Source organism: Rhinolophus hipposideros, assembly GCF_964194185.1.
Source record: "Rhinolophus hipposideros genome assembly, chromosome: 2".
Classification (NCBI taxonomy): Eukaryota; Metazoa; Chordata; class Mammalia; order Chiroptera; family Rhinolophidae; genus Rhinolophus; species Rhinolophus hipposideros.
In genome coordinates, this window is record NC_138048.1 from 30243665 (window position 1) to 30269981 (window position 26317).

At 39.9% G+C, this 26317-nt stretch overlaps 1 protein-coding gene across 6 annotated transcripts in view; it reads left to right on the forward strand.

Moving 5' to 3' along the window:
- The window catches only part of CMSS1 (cms1 ribosomal small subunit homolog), a 339619-nt gene that overhangs the window by 282437 nt on the left and 30865 nt on the right, over positions 1-26317 (forward strand). For 5 of the 6 annotated variants that reach the window (XM_081076468.1, XM_081076470.1, XM_081076472.1 and 2 more), the window contains exon 2: positions 19424-19512. In XM_081076468.1, the coding sequence (XP_080932594.1) occupies positions 19424-19512 (89 nt within the window). The remainder of the gene's footprint in view (positions 1-19423; positions 19513-26317) is intronic. The other variant, XM_081076469.1, reaches the window with a different exon arrangement.

Below are 26317 nucleotides of genomic sequence, written 5' to 3' on the forward strand. Positions count from 1 at the left end.
ACATCTCTATTTTTTTCATGTTTCAATTACAGGAATATGGCTAAAGTATGCTTTGGAGATTTTCCAAAATAAAAACACTTGAGGTGAGAGAAATTTCAGCCCCAACAATAACTTGAAAATTGGAAGTTGGAATAGTAACTGTTTTTTCAACTGTCTTAACTCTGTCACCAACACTATGATGATTTGATTACATGTGACAAGTCTGGTTTCTGGCCATTAAACTGCACACTTCAGCTATAGGCATCAGTCTTTCCCTTCTTTTCTTTCACCATGTGTCAATTTGGGGACAGAAATGGGAGCGAGGGGAGAAAGCAAGACGTTGGGGAGCCTTCCCATTGGCCCTCAGGTCACAGCTGGTGACCTGACCTTCTCAGCAGCCTCATGTGACTTGGGACCTGCAGCAAACCTGTCATAGGGTTGATCTCTTTCTTTCCTCACAGCCTTCACCGTCCCCCTGGTTACTCGGGTGCCAGTAGCTTGCTTGAACGTCAAGAACATCCCAGAAGGGGAACTAATCCCCAAATGGCAAAGGGCCACCTGGGAGCCCTGTGGGAAGGGAGGGGACAGCCCTCCTCAGTGAAGTCATGGACAGAGCGCTCTTGGTGCACTGCCTGGCACTCAGCGTGCGGTGACAGCGGCTGCCGCTGCCATTATGTTTATTATTAATGACAGTGGTGTATATATTGATGAGGTGTAGATGAGTCTCACATCAGATACCAGCGTTCAGATCCCCCGTTCCTCACGCCCACCAACCCCTCAGGCACTGCCTATACCCCCTGGGAAGGAAGGGCTGTTGTCCTCATGTATTCCTGGTATTTTAGAGTCATTGCTGTTCATGGTCGTCCAACATCTCCATCTGGAAATTGATACTCCTTCTCATTGCCACTCTGAATGTCCTTAGTAGAGGGAGGTAAGTCTTCAGAAGTTCCAAGGCGCTTGCCACCCGTTAGTGCTCTTTTTTTTCCTCTTTCCCACACAAAGGGTGGTTTTGTTACCGTCTTACCTTGGAGCTTCTTTTGCACTTTGCTAAAGAGCTGTGGGATCTCAGGTGCCTCATTTTGCTGGAAAAGAAGGAGCATGATCCATATCTCTCACTTAGAGAGGCAGGAAACAATCATTTCAGCGAGGGGCCTGGGAGACATGTCTATTTGTAAAAGAAAAAGGTTGCTATTTCTCTGGCTGGCTGCTTCCTTCCATCTGCCTCGAAGCCCACCCTTGGAAGTCATGGCTGGGCATTGCTCTTGGTGAAATAAATATCGTAATGGGTCAAGTAATTAGCAGGCAGAATTATGTTTGGGCTGTAACCTGACTCTAATCGCTGACCTCAGAGAATAAATTTCATATGACATAGCACCTTAGCTGTATGCTGGCTTAGGAGTTTCCATCCGTGGCTCCCTTTCAGCCAGATTGCTTTTTCTATTTCTGGGCTTGTCGTGTCGATGAGTCAGATGGCCCCAGACTCTTCCTGTGGATGAAAGGAGCATTCCTGACTTGGATGTATTTTCTGCATATATAAATTATAAAAAGGAAAAACTCGGTGTCCGTTCCTTGGCATAGAAGTAAGGGAAACTGGAGGGTTGTATGAGGAAAGCATAAAATAGCCAATGTAAATAAAGCCTGGCCCTGGGGCCTGAACACAGCAAGATGTACAACACAGAAAATGGCACTCAGGAATAATGCTTTTCTGTATTAAAAACAGTGATCATAAGGAATGTCAGATGTAAAAAGTCCTGTTAATATTTGGTACCATTTTTAATCATGAATTTAAAATAAGTTACAAGATCAGATACAACATCTCTATGAAGACCTATTTATTCCTGCAGCACATGGGTGGGTGGGGTTTTTGTCTCTTCCCCTTCAGCATGTGTGGCAACAGTCACCGGGCCCACCTCCCTGGGTCCTGAAATTGTTTCAACAGCTAATGAGTTCACTGGGGTGTTACCTGCTTTGATTTCCGTGCGCAGAATTTGCTGTGGGAGTTTGGAGAGATAGTGTACTTTTCATGTTCTTCAAAACATGACATGCTGGGTTCTCTAGTACACTGAGAAAACAGTGTGAAAATCAGAGTCACCTTTTAAGACCTAATTCAAAGCTGTTAAATTATCAAAGGTAGTTGCTGTGCATTACGACTTATGTTGTAATTATGAAGAACCTAAAATCATTGTAGTTCTCCTGAGGAAATGATCGTTTTGTTGTTGCTTTAGCCTGTGGCCACTCTGAATAGTGACAAGGTTTCCTTTTTTCACATTGGCTTAGAATCAAATGTATGCCCCATCAGTAGCAAATAAATATAGAAGGCATCGTAACATCTTTATTGTAACTCTTGGATTGATTTCTTTCATATTTCTTTCATATTTGCCCCCGCTTTTAATTTATACTATCTTTTTATTTATTTTCGTAACCTTGTAAGCTACTTTAAATCCTTACTAGAATAAGATGGCCCATAGTTAACTAATAGCTAGATATTTTTTAAAAACCAAAAAAAGAAAGTTGGGCAGAGAAGGAAGGAACTAAGAGAGCAAAGCAGACAGCTGGGCAAACTGCAAGTTTGGTCAGCAACTTAACCTCCCTAAGCCTCAGTTTCCTCATCTGTTTAATGCTGACCTCCAACATTTTTGTGGGTTCAAAATTTTTTAGATAATGAATATGAATACATTTTATAAATCATGAGCTCTCTGCAGCTTTGTTGTGATTATTTTAGTCGTTATTCATTAAGGGAAATCTCCAATGGGGAGCCCTTGACCTAGTCGTAATCTCTGCCCAGTAGAAGGAGCTTCCCAAGGAGGTGTCTTCTGAGAGAAGGGCCCGGCTCTTCCGAGAGCCTTCCTGGGGTCCCCCCCATCAGAGAACCACAGTCCTTTGAACATAACAGAAACAATGTTCTCTCTCCAAGGCGGCTCTGAAAGCTCCAACCCTGAGGTAGTGTAACACCTGAGCCAGTCCAGGGGCCAGAAAATCTACATTATCACCAAAATGGAAGGTAGCTGGTCAGCAAATCCTGTTTACCTCAGTGCCTCACCACCCCCTGGGATGGTTGATGAGGACATCTGCGCAAAATTCCCCACATCCAGCCCCTCCACTCCATACATTTCTCATTTAAATTGGGGGACCCCAAGAGTACCCTAGCTCCCACTTGGAAACCTATTGAACTCATCTCCTTGCTGACCCCATCCCAAAATTAGAACGTATTGGTGGGAGGGAGGAGTATTTGTGGAATGGGAGGCGTGGAGACAACCTTTGGTGATCACCGCTTAGCCACTCTTACTAATGATCTTTTAAAAAATAGTTCTGCTCTCAAATGAATTGAGGCAGAAAAAGAAAGACTGAGAAATACAGCCCAAATGATCCATTCTTGTCAGAGAGCAGTTATCTCCTTAAAGCAGATTCTGGTCAGAGCTCAGCTTTCCTTAGGCCCATGAATAGGCCCAGCATCCTCGGCACGATAGGTAGGAGGCAGCACAGCCCTGAGGATGAGAGGAAGGCCCAGGCCATCTCTGTGGGGACGCTGGCCCTGCTGCATAGCGGCCAGGGGACCTGGACAAGGCCCTGCACTTCCCAAGCCCTGGTTCTCAAACATGAGGTGCTTGTGAGGATTGAATTAAACAGCCTGCGTGAAGTGGGGAGCACTGCGGGAGGGGATGAGTGATCTTTACAATGGGGACCCCACCCACCGTTAGAGCTTCATTTCCCTGCACTCATGTGTGAGCCATATTCCGAAGGACCTCCCCCAGCCCTCTTACATCTGTGACTGTGCACATGTTATTCTGGAATGTTCTTCCTTTCCAGCTCTGTGCACTGGACTCCTACTCTTTCAACATCCAGGTGAGAGTCACTTCTTTGCAAATGCCTTCCGTAACACACCAACATAGCCTTCCTTCCTCATCCCCCAACTGCTGCATACTCTGCACATGCATTTTAATTGTTTGTCACAAGATTCACTTTTGGTTATTATGTTTATTTCATTAAGAAACCAAAAGAAATTTCAATTTATCTTTGAAAGAAAATGGTAACGTAATGGGACAGAAGTTGTTAGTGTGTTTTACAACATTAAACACCATAAGAAATTCTATGTGTGAAAGACAAGCCAAGACAATTAAATGTGTATTTTTATTGAGACATGATTCGTATTTATTGAGGTATCAGATCTTAAGTGTACTGTTCCATCAGTTTTGACCATGATCTAGAGCATTTCAGTGCTACCTGAAAGTTCCCTGAGACCCCTTTCCCAGCCCCTAACCCTCGACACACCCCACACACAGGCAACCACTGCTCTGATTTCTGTCCTCCTATTAATGCTGCCTCCTCTAGAAGTTCATATTAATGGAATCAGACAAGATGTACTTCGTTTTATCCTGCTTTTGCTATCAGCAATGCTTTTGAGACTCTCCCATATTGTTGCGTTTATCACTAGTCCATTCCTTTATTGCTCAGGAGTATTCCATTATATGAACACACCATAGTTCATTTACCTGCACTCCTGTTGATAGGCATCTGTCACATTGTATTGTACATTTTAAATTATCATACAGTAAAATTAAGCTTTCTTTCTTTTGACATGCAGGTCTGTGAATTTTAACACGTGTATAGATTTCTGTGACCACTGCCACAATCAGTGCTATGCAGACCGTTTAATTGCTAGGAAACTCCCAGATGCTGTCCCTTTACAGTCCCCCCCCCAAGTCCCCAACCTCCTCATATTTATTCTCCATCACTGTAGCCTTACTTCGCATTTTAGTTGCTTATCCACATGTCTGTTGTTCGTACTTGTCAGCTTCTTCGAGTAAGGACCACATCTTATTTATCTTGCCTCCTCTGGGCTCAGCACAGTACCTGGTATGTAGATACTCATGAAATATTTCAAGGATGAATGAATTAATGTCCATATGGCCACATAATGAATCCCTTCATAATTCTTAGGAGGGAAGGGGAAGTAGAAAGCTACAGGAAACTAACATTAACTTTATCCTTTTAAGAAAATCATGGGTCCTTTTTTCACAGCAATAGTGATTTTATGATTTTAAGAAATTCTAAAGAATGCTATCTGGTAATTGCCACTTGAGAGAATATATTGAGTCACAGAAAACAAGTAACCTCCCCGTAAAAGGAGTTTGGTAAATGTTTAATTATACTAAAAATATTACTGCTGGTTAAGTTTGAACATGGAAATGAATAGGAAAAAGTTTAACATGCTTCTTTGTCTATTACCTATTTCTAAGTATATTCTAGAAGTCTAAAATTATGCCCCAGAGTCTTTAATATGTTTTCCAGGTATTCTAAGCTCTAGAAGGATCCTCTACACTATATTTAGAGAAACTCAATATTCACACTGTTACTTTTGAATTAGGTTTTTGTTTCCATATTTTCTCCTAAGTCAGTGTCATATTTATCAAAAAATGGATTTTAATAAATCCATTATTATTGCAAGTGCTACTTGGTTCTTGTAGTTAGTGGCTTCCCTGGAGCATATTCAATTCCTTTCAGCTTCAACTTTACTTTTTTTTTTTATCCCTTCAGTGTTTATTGGTGTTTCCTTTTTCATTAATCAAAATGCTGAAATGACTCTCTATATATATCCTTCTTATCCTCTTAATTTCACCCACCAAGACATTATCTGTTACAAAGTGAGCCCTTTGTCAACTCCATGTCACGTTTCTTTAAGCAAACAAATTTTCTCCATATGCTTAGCATATACCCCTGAGCCCTGTAGCCTATTTCCCCTTTTAAAAAAGAAATGGGGAAACAGCTGTTTCTCAGTTCCTATAAAGTGTGTCCTGTTTTATAGATCACGCTGGACAGCTCAGTTTTGATGTCTGCAATATTACTTGGGCCTTGAAATTGTGAATTTCCTGGACCTGAATTTCCCTCTCACATTTGGGAAAGAAAGATTAATTCCACTCGATGTTTCAGTGTGTTACACAGACCATGAGGTAGTTTGTTTTGGTAGCTACTGAAGGGCTTACATGGAAGAAATGCCCTCTTCCTTGTAGCACAACAAAGTTTTTCATTGTTAAGACTGATATATGTGGGCATCTCATTCAGTATTTCAGCAGATGTTGATTGACTGTATCTGCCAGGTTCTATGCTATATGCCGAGCCTACAAGGATAAAAGGATGCCTGCTCTCAAATAGCTTACAGTCCAGTAGGGAGGACATAGGCAGTATGCTGATCTAATCAAGAGATTGCTGAGCTGTAACAACTACCTTAAGGGAGGAGTTGGCAAACTATGCCCCATGGACTGGCTGCCTGTTGTGTGTATAAAGTTTTATTATAATACAACCATGCCCACTCACTCACATATTTCCAAAGGATGCTTTCATGATTCAGTGTGTAGAGATCATGTGGCCCACAAGCCTAGAATATTAACTATTTGGTCCTCTAATAAAAAATTTGCCAACGTCTGGCTTTGAAGGGACCTCAAGAAAGTGTATGGACACCAAAGAATAAGGTAGTGGAGGACCCCTTGGAGGATGCCAGCATTTTAAGGGGTAGGTAAGAGAAGAAAATGCACGAGGTGAGGAGTTGAAAACCAAACCGTAGTATGCCAGAAAACAAAGAAGGAGAGAGTAACAAAAAGTTGAGGGTCGACGTTGTTGTCAGATGTCCCAAAATTATAATAGTAGATCTCTTGTTATACTGGGACCATCTTTTTATAGTGGTACTAAATTTTTATGTTTCCTTTTACTTTTCTTTATTTTCTGCAGTCTTTACAATTAGTATGTATTACCTTTATAGCAGGGAAAAGGGTAAAAAACATTTTTAATGATGATCCCATCAAATTGGTAGTTGTCATATTGACAAGTCAAGTCATGTTTTAGCTTCTCTTATTTATGTGCCCTTTTAGACTGTTACGTCTCAGCTTTATCTCCCACCCTCATGTAAGGCCCGAGCTGTGGTCCTTGAAGATCTTCCCAAAAACAAGTCCTTCTCTGTATATTTCCCATGGAATTTGTAATTCATTGATAGGTTAATATCCTTAAGCCTAGTTGACTAGTTTCCTAGTAGGAAACTTTAAGGATGATATAATATAGTACTTTGTCCTAAGCCACAGAAAAAGGCAATTACGATCTGGCTTTTTCCATTGAAAAGCTGGGTAAGAAAGTTAAGTATTCTGAAGCAGGGCATGTGAACATTCCACCCACGTTTAACAGTTCACAAGATGTACATTAAGGGCATACATTCAGTAATCTAATAAGTAGTTGAAGTCTCTGAGAAGGCTATAAGGCAGTCTTACCAGAAACAGTGTGCTTTTCCATTATAACATTATTTCTCTTCCGTGGGATCACACTCTAGAGCAAGGGCAAATGGGTAACTGCCGCCTCGTAGGCTTTTTCCTTGTGAAATTTCTGTTCGGAGGCCATGAGGTAACTCACATACCCATATAACGGGCCTTGTTCACCTATATATTTTTTTTAATTGTCTCTGTACTTCAGCCTCACTCTGGAAATTCTGACTTGTCCAGGGTATACAGCATTCTTAATAGAAATTGACCTGAACCAGAAGAGAATCATAAATCACAGCAGTATGACTTCATCAATCCACAAATTGGAAAACCATGGCAAAAAGTAAGTGATTTGCCCAAGATCACAAAAGTTGGAACTAGAATCTAAGCCTTCTAGGACCCCCTTCATCATTCCTCTACACTTGCCCTTCCCCAAATGTGTATACAGAGTACTATTCTGGGAGCTGTTAACAGTGGTGCTGCACAGAGCAGAGGTCAGGGATCAAATAAGCTTGAGGATGACCTCATTTCCATTCCTACACTTGGGGAGTACTAATGCATATTAATATATTAAAGATCCCTGAAGTAAGACAGATGTTAAACCAGATGGGATATGGGAATGACAGGCATAAGCCAGGACTAGCCTAGGCAAGCCAGGGTATATTTTCTCCCCAGCTAAAAGATAGGATAAGGTGGGATGTGGGCCAGAGTACTAATACGTGTCTGGACTAATTGGTGGGTTGGTTTGTTTGTGTAAGAGGAGGGGAGCTGCTCAGCACAAGCACAAGCTTCTGCCCCAGTCAGATGAGTGTTATTCAAATATAAGAACATACGTTACGCTAAACTGGGTTCTACCAAAGCTCCATGTATTCCAATCCCCTGCTTAAAGACCAGTGCCACCAAAGAGCTACTTAGTTTGTTTTTTCCAAGTTAGAGGAGCATTGCGTAGCGGTTAGGAGCAGACTCTGTATCGAGACCGCCTAGATCCAAATCCTGGTGCTCACTCTTATTATTAACCTTGGGCAAGTGCCTCGGTTTCCCCCTTTGTAAGACAGAGATTACAATAATAGTACTCCTCTTTATAGCAAGTGTGTGCTCATCCAATAAACACAGCAATTCTATCAAGACCCAAAATGCCCCTGCCAGCATTCATGGCTCTATTCACCGAACTCCAGCTGCCCAGGTTGACCATACAGGTTAAATTGAAATTACTCATAGTTTGAAAACTGCCCCCAAATATGCTAGCCCCCCCACATCCAAAGAGGATACATTCCAAGACCTCCAGTGGATGTCTGACACCTCAAATAGTACTGAACCTTGTATGTACTGTTTTTTTCCTATAAAAGAAGCCCTTTATGGCTTCTCTTTGGTATCCAAATTGCCAGCATCACTACTTTTGTGCTTTGGGGCCATAATTAAGTAAAATCAGGTTCACTTGAACACAAGCACCAATACCAAGACAGTGGGTCTGATAACCATGATGGGTAATAAGTGACTAATGTGTGGGTAGAGTCTACAGTGCGGATACACTAGACAAAGGGACGATACATGTACCAGCCAGGACAGAGCAAGATTTCGTCAGCTACTCAGAATGGTGCACAATTCAAAACTTATGAATTGTTTCTTTCTGGAATTATCCGTTTAATATTTTCGGACCACGGCTGACCCCCATGTAACTGAAACCATGGAGACTGAAATGGATGGAGGAAGGACTACTGTAGGTAAATGTTCCAACATTTAAAACAAATTAGAAAGGAAGCAGATTAGAGCTGTCACACTCAAGAGTAAAACTGAGGTCCTGTTGCCCAAACCTGCTTATCTAATTTTCTTCCTTAAGCTAAACATAAAATCGGATGAAAGAAAAAAGACCTTATTGAGGACAGACAGCAAGCAGGCAGCTGTTCTGCCTGCAGAGCTGTCGTCTGACAGCTGCGGGGTCTCCACTGCAGTTTTATAACTTCAGGATAAGACAGGTCCTGTAGCTCCCTGATAAGCAGCATGAAGGGCCTTCCATGGCCACTGTCACACGAAAGGTCAGACTCCTGTGACTCTGGGTGTTTGCCCTGGGGTGGGCTGCTGGTACCTGAGGCTGCTGGTCTCGTGCCGTTTTAAATTAGTAGAGAAAGCATTACCAATCCTGAGCAGTCAAAATTTGAAAAATAACCTTCAAGATTTAGTTCTGCTGACATGTAACTGGTGACACAAATCTTGTACCATGTAAGCTTCGCACCGAAAGGTGAAAAGTTTTTCTTCCGTCATGTATTTTTGAGATGATCTTACTGGTCTGAGTGCTTTACCTTCTTTCAGAGTTTCAAGAACCATAAAGCAACTCCAGTTCTGAGCTTTGCCATCGTCTTCCAAATTTTCTAACTTCCAAGTTTTCTGTGGGAACTGGCAGCGTATTTTTGAAGCAAAGTGTGGGTCCGCTGCTAGGGACATCTTCAGCTATGAAAACAGGAGTACTATTGGAAGGTAGACCAGGCTGTAGCAGTTGCCACTAGAAATGGCAAAATTAAAGGGGAGCGGAGGTCCCCCTTCCCTCCCCATTCCAGTTCAGAATGGTGACAAAACTTCTGATAGAAGCAACTCACAGGAACTTACACATTCAGAAGCATTTGTTTTGTCAAATCTTTTGGAGAGAGGGAGAAGAGAGGGAGCCTGAGAGATGGAAAAGGTAGATCATGCCCAGTTTCTTGCCAAGTGTGGGAGTGCAGAAGCCAAAAGATAAAGGTGATAGCTAGGAACAACACAACCAGAAAGGTATGCGCCATGCCAGTGGGAAGCCCGATGAACCACCACACGCCTGTGGAAGGCGTGGAGTGTCCGCACACCTCGGCCTGGGACTGCGTGGCCAGAAAAGGCCAGGAGTTTGAGTACGGAACCTGCCCAAGCTTCTCTGAGCAGCGCCCTCAAAGCAACCAGAGGCCCTGGATTGGGCACCACAGGCTTGGCCTTGGGTTTTCTGCTTCTTCTGCCGCCTATCACTGAGTTCCTCGCTTGCACACTAGATCTGGTCTCCTTTTCTCCACATTTTCATTTCGCACTGAAAATTGCGACTACTGGCTAGATTAGAGCCTTAAGACAGCTTTATTTCTACTTTTGGAAGGTCTTTACAGAGGAGGTGAAACTTGAGTTGAATTTTAGAAGAAGGGGTAAGATAGTGATAGGAGAGCAGAGATGACAAGGAGAAAGGGAGAGGTGGCATTCTGAACAGTTAGAGCAAATGAGATACACTTAGAAACAGTACAGTTATTTCTGGTGTGGCCTCATTGATAATAAGCTCTTATTGTCTGGTCATGGCATAGCTGTAGTAATTATTTTTGAAAAGTGTGCAGAAGCAAGAAAGGACTAAGCACGACTATAGTCAGTAGAAGTGCAGTCAGAATTGAGAGCTGCTTCTTTCCTTGCTGCGCCGCTCACGGCAAGTTCCTCCCCTCTGCGCCTCTCTCCTCTTCTCCCCGCTCTACCCTCCCCTGCCCTGTGTTCATCAGTTTTGCTGGCTTGGCTTCAGGACCTTCACTGAGTTCATACTTCACAGGGTCCTGTTCTTTGGATGTGGGAATTGTGTTCTTTCTCAGTGATGCTGCCGGGAGTCCCTTAATGAGCTGGGAACGTGGTTCTCGAAGAATCGTTCCCAGCCCTGCCTTTCCTGGCCAAATAAAACATTCTGGCTCCTAGGGATGAGTAATTTTAGCAAAATACTTTAGACTGTTGAAGTACAGCTCTGTCTCCAGCGTTAGTGTTCAGTGTACAGTTAGATTTCTCAGAGAACAGCCGACCACCTCTAGAAATGTAGAACACCTCACCCCCAATAAGTGAAATTGAACTAAATTACACATGAAGGATTTTGAAAAACTGGGTCACAACATGATGATAAAAAGAACAATTCAACCAACAGGAAGCTGTAACAATTCTAAGCTCGCATGCACCTAATATACTTAGGAGATGTATAAATAAAAATGGGTAGATTTATTAGCAAACATGGATAAATTCTAAATAAGAGTAGGAGTTGTTACTATCCATGTCAGTAATTGATAGATAAAACATAAAAATTCATAAACATAACAGATTTGAGAACCATAATTAAGTTAACCTATGATCATACTCACATATTATAGAACTCTGCACCTAACAATTAGAAACTATACATTCCATTCAGAAAACCTTGGAAACGTTTTTAAAAATTGGTTACATTCTAGGTTAGGGGTTGGCAGACTTTGGCCGGTTGACCAAATCCAGCCAGGGTGTGTTTCTATGAATAAAATTTAGCAGGACGTAGCCACGCCCCTTCATTTGCATATTGTCTAGGGCTGCTTTTGCACAGCACAGTTAGGTAGTTACTGACAGACCTAATTGCTCTGCAAACCCTACACCTATTTACTATATAGACCTTTACCTAAAATGTTTGCTGATCCCTGTGCTAGAAAATAAAGCAAGTCTTAACAAATATGAAAGAATTGGTATGCAGGACCACCATTTTTCTAACTGCAATTAGAGAAAAAGAGAACTTTAAAAGGTCTATTTGGAAATTAAAAAAAAACACTTCTAAATAACTAACTCATCTGTGAAAGCAAAATCATTATGGAAACTTTAAAAATATTTAGAATTAAATGATAGTGAAAATGCTATAGTATCAAAACTACGGTATTAAAAGGTAGGGTCTTCAGCTTAAGTTATATTTAGAGGGAATGTATAGCTTTAATGCTTATAACATCAGAAAAAGGAAAATTTAGTAGGCTAAATATCCAACTACAAAAATTAGAAAATCGATAGAATGAACCTAAAGAAAGTAAAGAACAGTGATTAGTGTAATAGAAATCAAAGAAGCTACAAAGAAGTCAAAGCTACAAGAAGTCAAAGTATCTATAAATGAAGAACCTGGATTTTTTTTTATTTAAAAGAAAATCCTGTCCAAGCTTAAGCAAGAAAAAAAATACAAATAAAAAAGAAATGAGAGAAAAGAAAAAGGGGACATAGCTACATATAATGATCAACTCTCACCTATGAATTTGAAAAGTTCAAAAAAGATAGCCAATTATGTAGAAAAATATCACTTACAAAAACTGAGTTAAAAATAAATAGAAAAACCTGAATAATCATATTACCATAAGAAATTGAAGCATTTGTTAAAACATACTCACCAAAAAAAAATACTGCACTCTGCTTATTTTACTGACAGATCTTACCAAATATCAAGGAACAGATCATTTCAACTATATACAACTATTTCAGAGGAGAAAACAAAGAGACATTTCCTAATTCTTTTTTGAAGCTAGTATAACCTCAAGACCTAAACTAGACAAAGAACAGTACTAGAAAGGAAAATTGTGTCAATCTGACTTTTGAACATTGATGAAAACAAGTCTAAATAAAATGTTAACCCAAAAACAAAACAAATATTGTTTAAAAAGAAGTATGTCATGACCAATTGGGATTTGTCCTAGGGAATAACCACCAGTTTTTACAATTCACCACATTAACAGATTATAGGGGGGGGGGGAACATATGATTATCTCAATAAATGTAAAACCAAAGAGAATTGCATTAAATTTAACATATATTTCTGATATTAAAGAAAAACCCCTCCTAGCAAACGAGGAATGAAAGGAAAGGCATTAAGCTGTAGGGGACATCTTTTCATGCAGGGCAGTTGAGGGTTAAGATTTGGACTCCAGGATAAGAGTATCTGGGATTCTAATCCCACCTCTGTCGATTATTAGTTGTGTTATATGGGCAAGTGCTACAAATTGTTTATGAAAGTTAACTTCCGTTATTTTTTTTAATTGGGAAATATTGGGTAGCAGTGTGTTTTTCCAGGATGTCAAGTCATTGTTTTTCAATCTAGTTGTGTGTGTGGCGGGGGTGAGGGGGCGCAGCTCACTGCTCCATGTGGGAATCAAACCCGTGACCTTGGTGTTAAGAGCACTGTGCTCTAACCACTGAGAAAACTGGTCGCCCACCAGTGGCTCAGCTCCAAGCTCAAGCTGTTGTTTTTAATCTAGTTGTGGAGGGTGCAGTTCCCTGGCCCATGTGGGAATCGAACCGGCAACCTTGTTGTTAAGAACTCGCGCTCTAACCAACTGAGCCATCCTGCCGCCCCCTATTATTATTTTTTTAAGTCAGGTTTATTGAGGAATAGTTTACATATATTAAAATTAACCCTTTTTAATGTGCAGTCCTATAAATATTGATTAATACATACAGCTGTACAACCAAAACAAGTGATAAAACAGGCCCTCACCCCCCAGAAGCCTACTCACCCCCCAGAAAACTACTGATCTGTTTTTTTGTCCTGTAATTTTGCCTTTTCCAGAGTGTTAAGTAAATGGAATCACACATTTTGTAGCCTCTTGAATCTGTCTTCTTTTGCTTAGCGTCATGCTTTTGAAACTTATCCATGTTGTTGTTTCAGTAGTTTGTTTTGTTGAGACACTCTGAGAACTAATAAGAGAATTTAACATGTTGCTGTCTAGGGCAGGTCTGGGTTTTTGTGAGGCCTGAAGCTTATACAATTTGGGGGGGTGCTGTCTCTCAGAAAAAGAATACAAAATTACCGATACAAAATTAGGTATGAAAGAAGTTATCTTAAATAAGAAATCACAACAGTACTGCTACAAACACAGGAATTCTGAAAATTTTTATTTTACTCACTCCCTCCAATTAGAAATTTAAAAATATGGTTTCTTTAAAACTATGTAAAATGCACCATCTACTGTATTCCTGCAGGAAAGACCTTCCATTTTTTTGAATAGGCGAAAATGGGAACCTAATTCTCTGCTTACAGTTTTACATTTTTGATGTTTGGAAGAATTTTCTACTGACTAGCTCTGGTTTCATATTTCCCCAACCTGGCTTCTCCGCTTCCCACATAGTTCTAGGGCTGGATGCTACAGGCACATTTGTGTCATCATTTACAACATCTGGCCCCGCTCACTTTGTGTCAGGGTGTCTGGTTAGCATAGGGTGGTAGTTTTCCTGGAAGCATTCCTACACTAGGACAGCTAGCAATAATTTAACTATAGGCTATATGATTGGGAACCACATAATATCCCATTACATTCAAATAAAATGTATGTTCAACCAACTTCCTCTAACTGGATCCCCAAAATACTCTCTCCCATTCCAACACCACTCACTAGGGGATATGTGACAAGAGAATTCTTACTGGAAATAGACATTGGTTTTAATATATGTGTATTGTGGTTAAAATACCTTCTCTTTGCAAATTTTTAAAGAAAACTTGACTGTATAATGCGATGCCAGGGTCCCTCGCAGAGCCTAGAAAGGGTTCATGCAAGCAAGTACTTTGAGGATTAAGGAAATCGCTGGGAAATTGGACCTCTGATATTTCTCCTAAAGAGGACAAAGACAGGAATAGAGGGAAAGAGAAGACCTTTTATTTTAGCTTGCTCCTTTTACCATATATTTTAAAAGGACAGTGTACTTGACTCTTCTTTTGGAAGAATTCAACCAAACCTATCTGGTGTGGTGGGGGGGGGGTTGTTTGTTTGTTTGTTTTGTAGACTTTCAGGGATTTGGAGATGGCAGCACCATCTTGGTGGCTCCACTCCGTGGCCTGAACCAACCACTGACATCGAGTGGCACAGGCCTGGCTGAAGCTCCTCAAAGGCCAGCCATTCTAGAGGGACCTGGGTCTAGCCTGGGTCTCCATACGTTTAGTATTCTCTTAATGGAAATCGCAGAACTAACATCCTTATTTCAGAAAAGCAATTTTTGGGAATCAAGAGCATCACAGACTAAAGGAACAACTAATATATTCAACGTATGGTGCTATGAGATGATCTCATTTTATATGTTAAAAGGTTTCAGATGAAATAATTTTTTGGAACAAGAAGTCACTCAGATTTAGAGCATTTGATTAACAAGGTATTTAAATATTTCTCATGGGTTTTTGTTGTATAAGAGTTGCATACCTTTAAAAATATGTTATTTTCAACTAGATTGCTTAAATACATACTGTCCTCTTCAGTTATCAGATTCTGGACAATGGAGGAACACAGAATTCAGAATATTTTTTTTTAAGAGCATTGTTTGATTTTTAAATATTTACGGTTTTGATCCTGACAGTTATGTATTTGTATTTCATCCTTTTAATCTTATTTTTTAAAGCCAAGAAAAGGATAGAAGATTTTTGTAAGGTGTTTCATGTTTTACACAGAGAATATATATTTTATAATATAAAGGAAATGAAGCAATAGGTGTGGGGGAGTACTTTTACTTTTAATCAACACTGGGACAGGTACTTGAGGTACTCATGGGTCCCCTCAAACTGTTTACAGTGGAGATGGAGAGAAAGCCTTACATTTATGCAATACCAGCACACACTGTGAGGAAGGATAAACTCATGTGCTGATTTACAAGGTGCAATAAGTATACAAGTGCAGACGGGAGGAAGAAAGGAGGGCTGTGTTGTCCTAGCAAAGGCTTACCCAAAGGATCCCAGATAAAGATAAGTTGGAGGATGTTAAGAAAAAGGGGGCCCGGTGAATAGAAGCCAATATAAGAAATTTCACACAATTGAAGGTGGCCTTTTCTGGGGAAGAATATTCCCCAGGTAGGGCTGCCAGATTTAGCCAATAAAAATACACAACAACCCATTAAATTTGAATTTCACGTAAAGAATGAATAATTTTGTTATTCTCCAGGCAATAGTTGGGACTTACCTATACTAAAAAATTATTCAGTGTTTATATGAAATTCAAATTTACCAAGGCATCATGTATTTTATCTGGCCACTGTGGACCTTAGCCTTTCCCCCCCCCTCTTTTTTTTTTTTTTAAGTCTCCATCAGGGGCTCCCTGGCTTTACTGTGGTTCTCTGAACGCAGCTGCCTCCTGGCAGTGACATATGTGTGTGGTCCACAGCCAGCCACACACCTGGTAGCTTTTCCGGCATCTAATTTTGGGCTTTCTGAAAAAGAAAACAGATTTTCTTTAAAGATATTTTTTCTAATTAAACTCTTTATTTTGAAATGATTGTAAATTCACATGCAGTTGTAAAAAAAAAAAAAAAAAACAATACAGAGCAATCGATCACAAGTCCCCTTTCCCCAGATTCCCTCAATGGTTAACAACTTGTGAAACTATAGGACAATATCCCACAAGGGTACGGATGTTGATGCAGTTAGGGTACAGAACATTTCCGTCCCACAAGAAGCTTTCTTGTTCTTTTGTAGCCACACCCATTGTCTGGAGATTAATCTAGGTTGTGTGTATCAATAGTTCTTTCCTTTTTATTGCTGATTAGTATTCTGTGGTATGGAAAGTACACAGTTTGCTTAACCATTTATCCATTGAAAGACATCTGGGTTGTTTCCAGTTTTTTTGGCTATTATAAATAATAAATAAAGATGCTGTAAACATTTGTATACAGGTTGTCATATAAACCTAAGTTTTCATTTCTTTGGGCTAAATGCTCAGGAGTGCAGCTGCAGCTGCTGTGTTGCATGTTTAGTTCTTTTAAGAAACTGCCAGACTATTTCCCATTTGTGGAATGGAAGAGGCTGTACCGTTTTACATTCCGTTTTACACTGCAGTGTATGAATGATCCAGTGTCTCTGCATCCTCACCAGCATTTGGCATTGGTGCTATTCTTTTAATGTTATCCATTAATAGGTTTATTGTAATATCTCATAGTTTTAATTTGCATTTCCCCGGTGATTCAGGATGTCGAACATATTTTGATATACTTATTTACCATAGTATATCCTCTTCAGTGAAATATCCATTCACATCTTTTGCCATTTCCTAATTCCATTGTTTGGTTTTTTAGTGCTGAGTTTTGAGAATGCTTTATGTTGTCTAGATACTAGTCTGTCCTTTGGTCCTTTGTTGAATATGTGGTTTGGAAATATTTCTCCCATTCTGTATCTTGCTTTTTCATCCTCTTAACAGGGTCTTTGCAAAGCAGACATTTTCAATGTTAATAAAGTCTAACTTATTAATTATTCCTTTTATTGATTGTTCTTTTGGTGTACTCTTTGCCTAACTCTAGATCCTAAGGATTTTCTTTTGTTTTCCCTAAAGGTTTTATAGTTTTAAATTTTACATTTAAGTCTGTGATCCATTTCAAGTTAGTTTTTGTGTAAGGCATGAAACTAAGGTAGGGATTAATTTTTTTGCCTGTGGATTGTTTTCACATTTGTTGAAAGGGTTGAATTGCTTCATTGAGTCGCTTTTACATATTTGGCAAAAATCAGATGGGCATATTTGTGTCTTTCTGGGTCTGTATTCTATTCCATTCATCTCCATGTCTATCCCTATGCTAATACCACACAGTCTTGATTACTGTAGCTATCTAATAAGTCTTGAAATTGCATAAACTAGTTTCTCCCACTTGGTTATTCTTTTTCATAATTGCTTTAACTATTCTAGTTCCTTTGCCATTCTACATAAATTTTAGAGTAATTGGGGGGCCTTTTTTGTCTGCTCCCTAATTGGCATTTTCAAATTGCTGCCTCTTAAGTTTCAAGTCTGAGATAATGAGGCAAAAAGAAAACCCAAGGACCTCATCCCTATGTTGTTGGTTGAGCCCCAAAGCTCCTAGTAGATCTGCCTTCTTCTCTCCACCTTTCAGAGACTTTCTATGTTTGTTTTCATATGTAAAATCTAGGATTTTCACCTGTATTTAGCAAAAGAAAGTGGGAAAAATATGACTGCTATTATCTTCCCAGAAGGAGTTTTCTAAATACTCTTAACACCAACTTAATTGCTAATTTAAAAATCTTTGTTAATCCCCTACCCACTACTACTCATTAGGCAGAGTCCTTTTCTCATGCTATACAGTGAAAGTAAGTATATTAATCAGGGTTCTCCAGAAAAAAAAAAAAAACAGAACTTATAGGAAATAAATATCTATATATCTGTCTATACCTATATATACCTAGATAGATATAGATAGATATAAAATAAGGAATTGGCTCATGCAGTAATGGACATTGGCAAGCCTCTAGATCTGCCGGGTGAATTGGCAAGCTGGAGACCCAGAAGAGCCAATTGTTTAGTTCCAATCCTAGTCAGAAGGCCTGAGAACCAGAAGAGCTGATGGTATAGTTCCAATCTGAGGGCTGGCAGGCTCCAGATCCAGGAAGAGCCCATGTTTCAATTCAAGTCCAAAGGCAGGAAAAATTATTTTACTCAGTGGAGGGTCAACGTATTCTGGCCTTCATTTGATTGGATGAGACCCTCCCACATTCGGGAGGGCAATCTGTTTTATTCCTTCTACCCATACAAATGTTAATTTCATCCCAAAACACCCTCACAGAAACAACCAGAATAATGTTTGATATCTGGGCACCCTGTGCCCCAATCAAGTTGACACATAAAATCAATCATCACAGTGAGCCAACAAGACTACTAAATGGGTTAATTTGGAACTAATTATGAATTCTGACCAAGGTTGCTCAGAAATTCATATTTTGAGCTGACTTTGAGATATATAGAGAAACTCAAAGAGAACGAGTAGAGCCTTTCAAAGATTCAAAAATGTATTTATAGAAACCACTGTAATCTGGAAGACAGGACGGCACTGGGGAAAGTAAAAAACTTATCGTTGTCATGTTTCTTCAAGAGAGCTTTATAAACAGGAAAACTGTTAAAACATTTATTTTTTCTTGATTCTTGGAGTAAGAATTTCTCTTTTCCAGTGTTGAAAGATTTTAAAAATTCAAAGTAAGAATTTCTCATGACCTATAATCCTTTTGTCCCAATCTCTTAACATTCCCCCTGGGCTCAGTACCCAGTGTCAAGAGCTGGCTAGCTCTCAGGCGGGCAATATCACTTATGGGAAAGACTTTGTACTCAAATAGATCCGGGCTCCCAAGTGTATGACCTGGGGCAAAATACTTCACCCCACTAAGCAGCAGTTTTTTTTTATCTGAAAATGAGGAGTTTGGTGTCTGTAAAATCAGTGTGAATGTTCCATAATTGAACATCCTCAAATGTTAGACATCTGGATAATCTTCAATTGTGCAGTTTTATAGATAAGACTGCCATCTTGGTGCTGAAATCTCTATCTTCACTTTGGATCATTTCCTTAAATTCAGCTTCCTATAGGTAGAATTACTAAGTCAAGGGATAGAACCTTCTAGAAAGGTGGTATCAAGATTGTACTAGCAATGGTAGCAAAGGTGGGGGTGGAAGGAAAGAGAGACTTTTCTAATTTTTAAACTTTATATTTTCTAGAAGCATCAGGTGATGAAGGAGGAGGAGACACAGAAATGAAGCAGCAGAAGACAGCTCTGGTTCCTGCCCCGTCAAAGAAAACCAAACAGGTGACAGTCATTGTGGGAGAGTCACACTGCTAGCTTCTGCAATCAGCCTCTTGTACCCTCTACAGCATCCCTGTGCCTAACATTTGCTGGTGGGATTTCAGGGAAACTTTTACCTTCTCTGCCTTTGACAAAGCCATGCTTCGTTAATTATAAACAAAAGTCTATTTTTTCCCCTAACATTGTTTTTTACAATATAAATGTATTTTACAATAATGGCACCTTAGATTTTTGTATCACATTTTCACCAAATCTCCAGTGTTATTATTTTATATATAGTGCCTTAAAGGAGACAGATTTCATAAAGATATGCAAGATTCCCCCACACACACTAACACATGATCACAGTGCCCTGCCTGCTGCCAGCAGGCTCCCAGGACCTCACGCTACCCAGCATCATGGTCCATTGTGTGAATTCTCATCCCAGGATTTGCTGCCTTCATAGTACCACAAATGGCCATTTGGTAAACTTTTGTTTCCTGGACCTATGGCCTTTTATTTCCTTTTCAATCTTCCTACTCACTCATTCACTCACATCCATTTGTAGCTTTTTCACGTTATGTGTTCCTTAAACTTGATTGGTAACCAAGTGTCATTTTTAGGGGACTATCTGCTATCACTCCAAAGTTATCATCTGTGTAGTAAGGTTGTGTGGTCTCATTATAAGTGGCCCTAAACTCATTTCACTAGAGGGTGACGCTACCCAAAGTTTGTGACCAGGTTGAGGATAATTGTGAGAAGCAGTTTTGCATAACGGTTACCTACAAGCTGTGAGACTTTAGGCAAGTTACACTCTGTGCCTCTGTCTCCTTATTAGTAAAATGGTGAAAGTAATTGTATTTTCCTCACAAAGTTACAGTGGGTAGTAAATAATGAATGCTTGTTAAGCACTTTCAACAATAGTTGGCAAAAAGAATAAGACTGAAGTGTTAATTATTATAGTAAAATATATTTCATCTTTTTTATTTTATTCATTATTTTTTCTTTGTGGGATGAGGAAAGCAGAAAGATATACATACCGGGGGTGCCAAAAACATGTATACACATGACTTGTGTTCATCTTTTGTTATCAGTATATATTAAGTATTACAATTTTAATACAGTTTTTTTTCCTTTCTTAAAATGTGTATCCATTTTGTGGCGCCCTCTGTATTTAATGTATAATCATCTTGTATTTCTGTCCAACCATTAACTATTTTGCTCAAAGTCCCTCTATCAATTTTAGTTCATTCTGTCAAAGACACAGGTTAATATTCTTAGCTTTTCAATTTACTTCACCAAGGTGGGTGTAATTTTACAGTAACTTAGCCCACTAACCACACCTTCGTCCTGCCTCCTTTGACCTTTGCCTCTCATCAGTGCCTACCTGCAGAACTTGTTTCCAAATATTCTTCTTCACACCCCATTGGCTTTCTTTTTTCTTCCTTTCTCCCTTGATATTCTTCTCGCTACCTGCTCACATTTTCAGGACTCATTGGTGAAAGAAATTTGCATTAATAGACTTGCCCAAGCCTGCATCTTCCCTCTCTTCATTCATGGAGCCGTCTGCATTGCTATATTTCCTATGTTTAGCTCCATCCTCCATGGCTCTTCTTTTCCCACAATCATCATGGTAGATAAAGTGCAGAGAACCATGGGAAAAAGAGGGGGAAATGGGAGAGGAAAAAGCTAAATACCTTCTTCATTTCTGTGAGCATTCGCCTATCTTTCAGTAGCTCGGGTTTCAACAATAATAAAGACTGTTTATCGAGCACTTACACAGGCGGCCCTGTGCAAAGCCTCCTGTCATCCTCCCGTAACCCTCATGCTGCCCTGTGAAGTACAGGGTACCCTCTCTGACAAATTACTTGAGGCTCAGAGAGATGGGTCCCGGGGTCATGGCCCACTTGGGGGGCTGTGAGCCAGGTTCTGAGGAAGCTGTTGCTTCCCCTTTCCTGTTCACCTGTCCTTTCTCTTTCAACTCAGGAAAATGGGATTTGCTATGTCCTCATCTGCTTTGTTGGTGACATACCATTACTATTTTTGGCTAAGAAAAAAAATTACAAAAACTTTAATTTTTATGGCCCGTTTTCACCACCATCCTCTTGGCTCTAATTTCTTTCACTACCAAGTTGCTGTAAAGAATTCAAATCCTAGGTGCTCTAACCCCTTCGTCTAAGGCTCTCCTCATTTCCTGAACCAGAGAATTCTGGGAGTCTCCTGTGCCCCTCTGCCTCCTATGAGAGTCACCCATCTAGCTCCCTGGTCTCCCCCACCGCTCTGAACACCTTGAACGCAGAGTTTACCTGCATTTCCACAGCATCTTGCACAGGATCTTGCCCTGAACGGCACTCATTAGTTGTGCCGTTAGTGAAATGAAGGAATGGATGACGATAGCCCTATTCCAGTTTTCTCACCACTCTTTCCATCTCAGCCTTTTGTGTCCCAGCTTGTGTGCCATGCTTACCCTGCTGCCCGCAGACATCTCTTGGAACCTGGTGATCCAGTGTCCCTCTTCCAGCCCCCTCTTTGAAAGTTTTTCCGACCTTGGCATTCAGACCTGGGGTCTCTCTTCCTCCACCCTAACTGCTCACACAGCCCCTCTGACTCCTCTGTGGGCTCCCCGTTCTCTCTCCAGCTGCTCTCCTCCCTCTGGGCTTCGTCTCACCACCCCAAAGATATCCTCCTTATCAGGCAGACTGTCCTTTCTTGAATCTTCTTCTAGTTGTTTACTCATCGAGCTCGAGTCTCCAGCTAGTTCATGAGCATCTTGGAGCCAGGGTGTTTTTGTGTTTACGACAGTGCCTGGCAGCATGCTAAGCGTTTGATTCATGTGGTAGACGTGACTGGATGTTTGTTGTTTAATAGTAATTGCATTTTCCCCTGGATCAAAAAAGAAAAGATATTTGATGCTGTGTTTATTTTTTCATTTTTTTCATTAGCTTAATCTCTTTGCTGTTCTTTCAGTTTGTCGTTGTTGTTGTTTGTAATGCTTGCACAGGAACTGCCTGACCTTATGCTGCCAGCTGTCATATCCATGTCGGCTTCCGTTGCACCAAGTGAGAGTACCTGTTGAGCTAGACAGTGTTCCTTCCTGTGCCATAGCCGGCCTCACATTTCCGTTACTGACTCTGTACCTCTCATCTGTCCAGTATTTGAAGCAGATTTATAACTTTATAAAAGATTTTTTTCCCCATGCAACTACATCATCTCTAGCAACGCTTTCACATCTAAATAATCATCCTTGGCCTCCTTAATAATGTGAGTATAAAGATTTGCCAACAGTTCTCTTTTTTTTCCAGATATTGCTTCCAAAATAAATGATGAATTCCCCTACTCCTAGAGATTGCATCACCCTCTTCCCTCCTCACCATCAGTCATTTCAGAGCCAGCCCTAGTGACTTGGTAATTATGGTTCCCTTAAGAAATATAATCCCTTAGGAGGGATTCCATGACTTTCATGGATGCCTTCAGTAGATTTTCAGTTGTGCCATGACCCATCCTCTTCCCCTCAGAGACCACACTGGACTTCTTTTTCTTAGGCTAGCTTTTTGTTTATCTCCTTGGATCATAAAGAAATCTCCAGCAAGAGTACTTATCCCTTTCTGTCCTTACTCACCTTTCTCTACTGTTGTATTTTCTTCCTGTTTCCTTGTTTGAGCATTGACCATTTCACCCCTCTCCCACTCTTGATCTTCAGGTTTACTCTTGATGATGTTAAAGGAAGAGTATGTCCTATCCACTCTCTGATTTACCTTCTTCCTTTCCATGCTCGTGTCTCAATTCTGTTCCTCTATGTATTAATCTATTGTTGAATAACACATTGCCCCCAAAAGTTAGCAGCTTAAAACATAACAAATTCTTTACTTCATAGTTGTTGTTATCTCACAGGCATGGCTTAGCCTGCTCCCTCTGGCTCTATATCTCTCATCAGATGCCAGTTAGATTATGGGCTGGGGTTGGGGGCTCAACCTCTTTGTAGGCAGGCCTCAATCCCTCAAATGTGAGCCTCTCCACAGGGTTGCCTCATAACATTGCTGCTGGCACACACACAGATCTTTTCCAGATAAATTCTTCTCTACTTTGGGCCTCTGCTGAGACAACTGAAGGACAGTACCCCTTCAGCTTCCTAGGGACATGTTTGAGAAAATCTCTGAGGCAAACCTTTAATTTATTTAAAGAGCTCTTATGTGACTAAATAGCACTCTGAGGTACCACCTTTGTTCTTTCTGAGGTCTTCACAAATGGATGTGCAGCCATTCCCTTGACTTCTTTGATTGTCCAACTGAACTCCCTCCTTTTGCATTTTCCCATAAGCCACAAGAAAAAATTGGTGATATCGTCAACACTGTTTGTTTCTCCTTCGCTAGATAACCCACAGCATCAGATACATTTTCTACTTTTCATGTAACTGCAGACAGTATTGCTAAACTTTCTACCACTACATAACAAAGATCCTCTCTTCTTCAGTTTTCAATAAAATTTTCCTCACTAAGTTGTAGGTTTTTACCCTCAATGTCCTCAAAGGCCAAAATTTTATGACCAGTGTGTTCAGACACACTATCCATCCATCCATCACTTATTTTGGGCACATTTCAAAGTAATCTGCAAAATCAGTACACTCCCCCAAACACGTCAGCATGCACATCATTAACAAAAGTTCAATATTTAAAGATCTTTATTTTTGTCCTTTTGTGCTAAAGGTAACATACAATAAAATGCACAAATGTCAAGTGTACCATTCAATGAGTTTTGGCAAATTTATGCAATTCCTTAACACGAACCCCTATGGTATAAAGTACATCACCATCGCTCCAGAGCCCTTTCTTTCCACCTCCCTGTCAATCACCATTCCAAACTCCTTAACCCAGAAGCAGCCACTGTTCTGATGTTTTTTCCAAAAAAATTAGTTTTGCCTATTGTAGAATTTCATGTAAATGAAAGCGTACAGGATATGCTCTTTTGTTCAAGGCTTATTTTATTCAGTACCGTGTTAGATTCATCTATGCCCATGTATAGTGGCTTTTTTAATTTTTTAATTGTTAAGTGTATTATTCTGCCAGAGCTGCCATAACAAAATACCACAGACTGAGTGGCTTAAACAACAGAAATTTATTTCTCACAGTTCTGGAGGCCGGAAGGCCAAGATCAAGGTGTTGGGAGGTTTGGTTTCTCCTGAGGCCTCTCTCCTTGTCTTGTAGATGGCCCCCTTCTCACTGTGTCCTCACATGGTCTTTCCTCTGTGTACACATCCCTCGTGTCTCTGCCTTCTCATAGAATGACACCAGTCCTATTGGATTAGGACCATTCCCTTAAATGATCTCACTTAATATTTACTACCTCTTTAAAGACCCTAGCTACAATACAGTCACATAGGGGGTTAGAACTTCAATATATGAATTGGGGGTGGGCGCACGGTGCAGTCCCTGACACTGAGTAATATTCAATTATATGAATATACCAGTTTGTTTATCCATTTTCCAATGGTGGATACCTGGGACTATTTCCTGTTTGGGACTATTAGGAATCAATCTGCAATTCATATACAAGTCTTTTTGTGAACACATATTTTGATTTCTCTTGAGTCAATACCTAAGAGTATAATTGCTGAGTCATGTTTAGGTTTACAAAAATCGCTAGACCTTTTTCCAAAACGATGATACCATTTCTGCCTTCCCGCCATCAGTGTATGAGGCTTTTGGTTGCTTTATATCCTTATCAGCATTTGGGGTTAACAGTCTTTTCATTTAAAACATTTGGTGGGTATATATTGAATAACTTTTGACCAAACTCAAATGAAACTAAAAAGCTGCTTCTAAATTGTTTTTCTCTTTATAATGAACATTCTTGTTTTTTGTTATAAAATGGAAATTGAAATCTTCTTTTTTTTTTTTTTTACCAAAGTAATAATCAAACAGTATTAAAGGTTTTTAATGAGAAAACAACAGTCCACTTCCCTACTGTTACCCTAGGTCTTTCCTCAGAGGCAGTCACCCTCAGCTTTTAGTTGTTTTTCTTATTTGCTACCTTATACTTTCTACAGTTTCTTGATTTATCAATTTCTGACACTATATATTAACTTTCCAAGGCAGCATATTAGGACATAGCTCTTCCATCTACCTCCCCACGCCCCCATCCCTCTCTAACTGCTACATCCCCTGCCAACACAATATCACATTTTGGTTAAAACAGTTGTCATTATTTCATTATTATGACCATGGAAATGCTGTTCAACCCTGAGAAAGGGAGAAGCTATAATCATCCCTCCTTTCTTATACAACTCTTTATTTTCATGGTATTAATAATTACCTCATTTTTTCATTTGCCCAGCTTGCTGTGTTCCTATTATTAATTGTTCCCATATGTTCAACATCTCTTCTACATGCCTATGAATAATATTTTCCATATGCTCAAATAGATCAGTTATTGTTCTTTCCTGCAGACCTCCATACTCCTATTCTGCTCTGAATTGGTTATTCTCTGGGCCTGCTGAGCAATGGAGACTTTTCTTTACTTCCCCTTCAACACTCTCCTGGGTTAGGCTCCCTATTTGCTGAATCCCATATCTTCTTTTATCTTGGTTTAGCCCTTTATTTTGCTGTGATACAGCTTTCAGTATCTGTGGGTTGAAAATAAATTTTTTGAGACCTTAAATATCTGCAAATGTTTTTTATTTTACTCTTAACTTTATGGATAGTTTGGCCGGGTATAAAAGTCTAATTTGCAAATAAATTTTCCTCATAATTTTGAAGGCATTGTTCCACTGAGTTTTAGCTTCCAGTAATTCTGATGCGAGGTCTGAAACTATTTTTTTTTTTTTTTGGTCTGA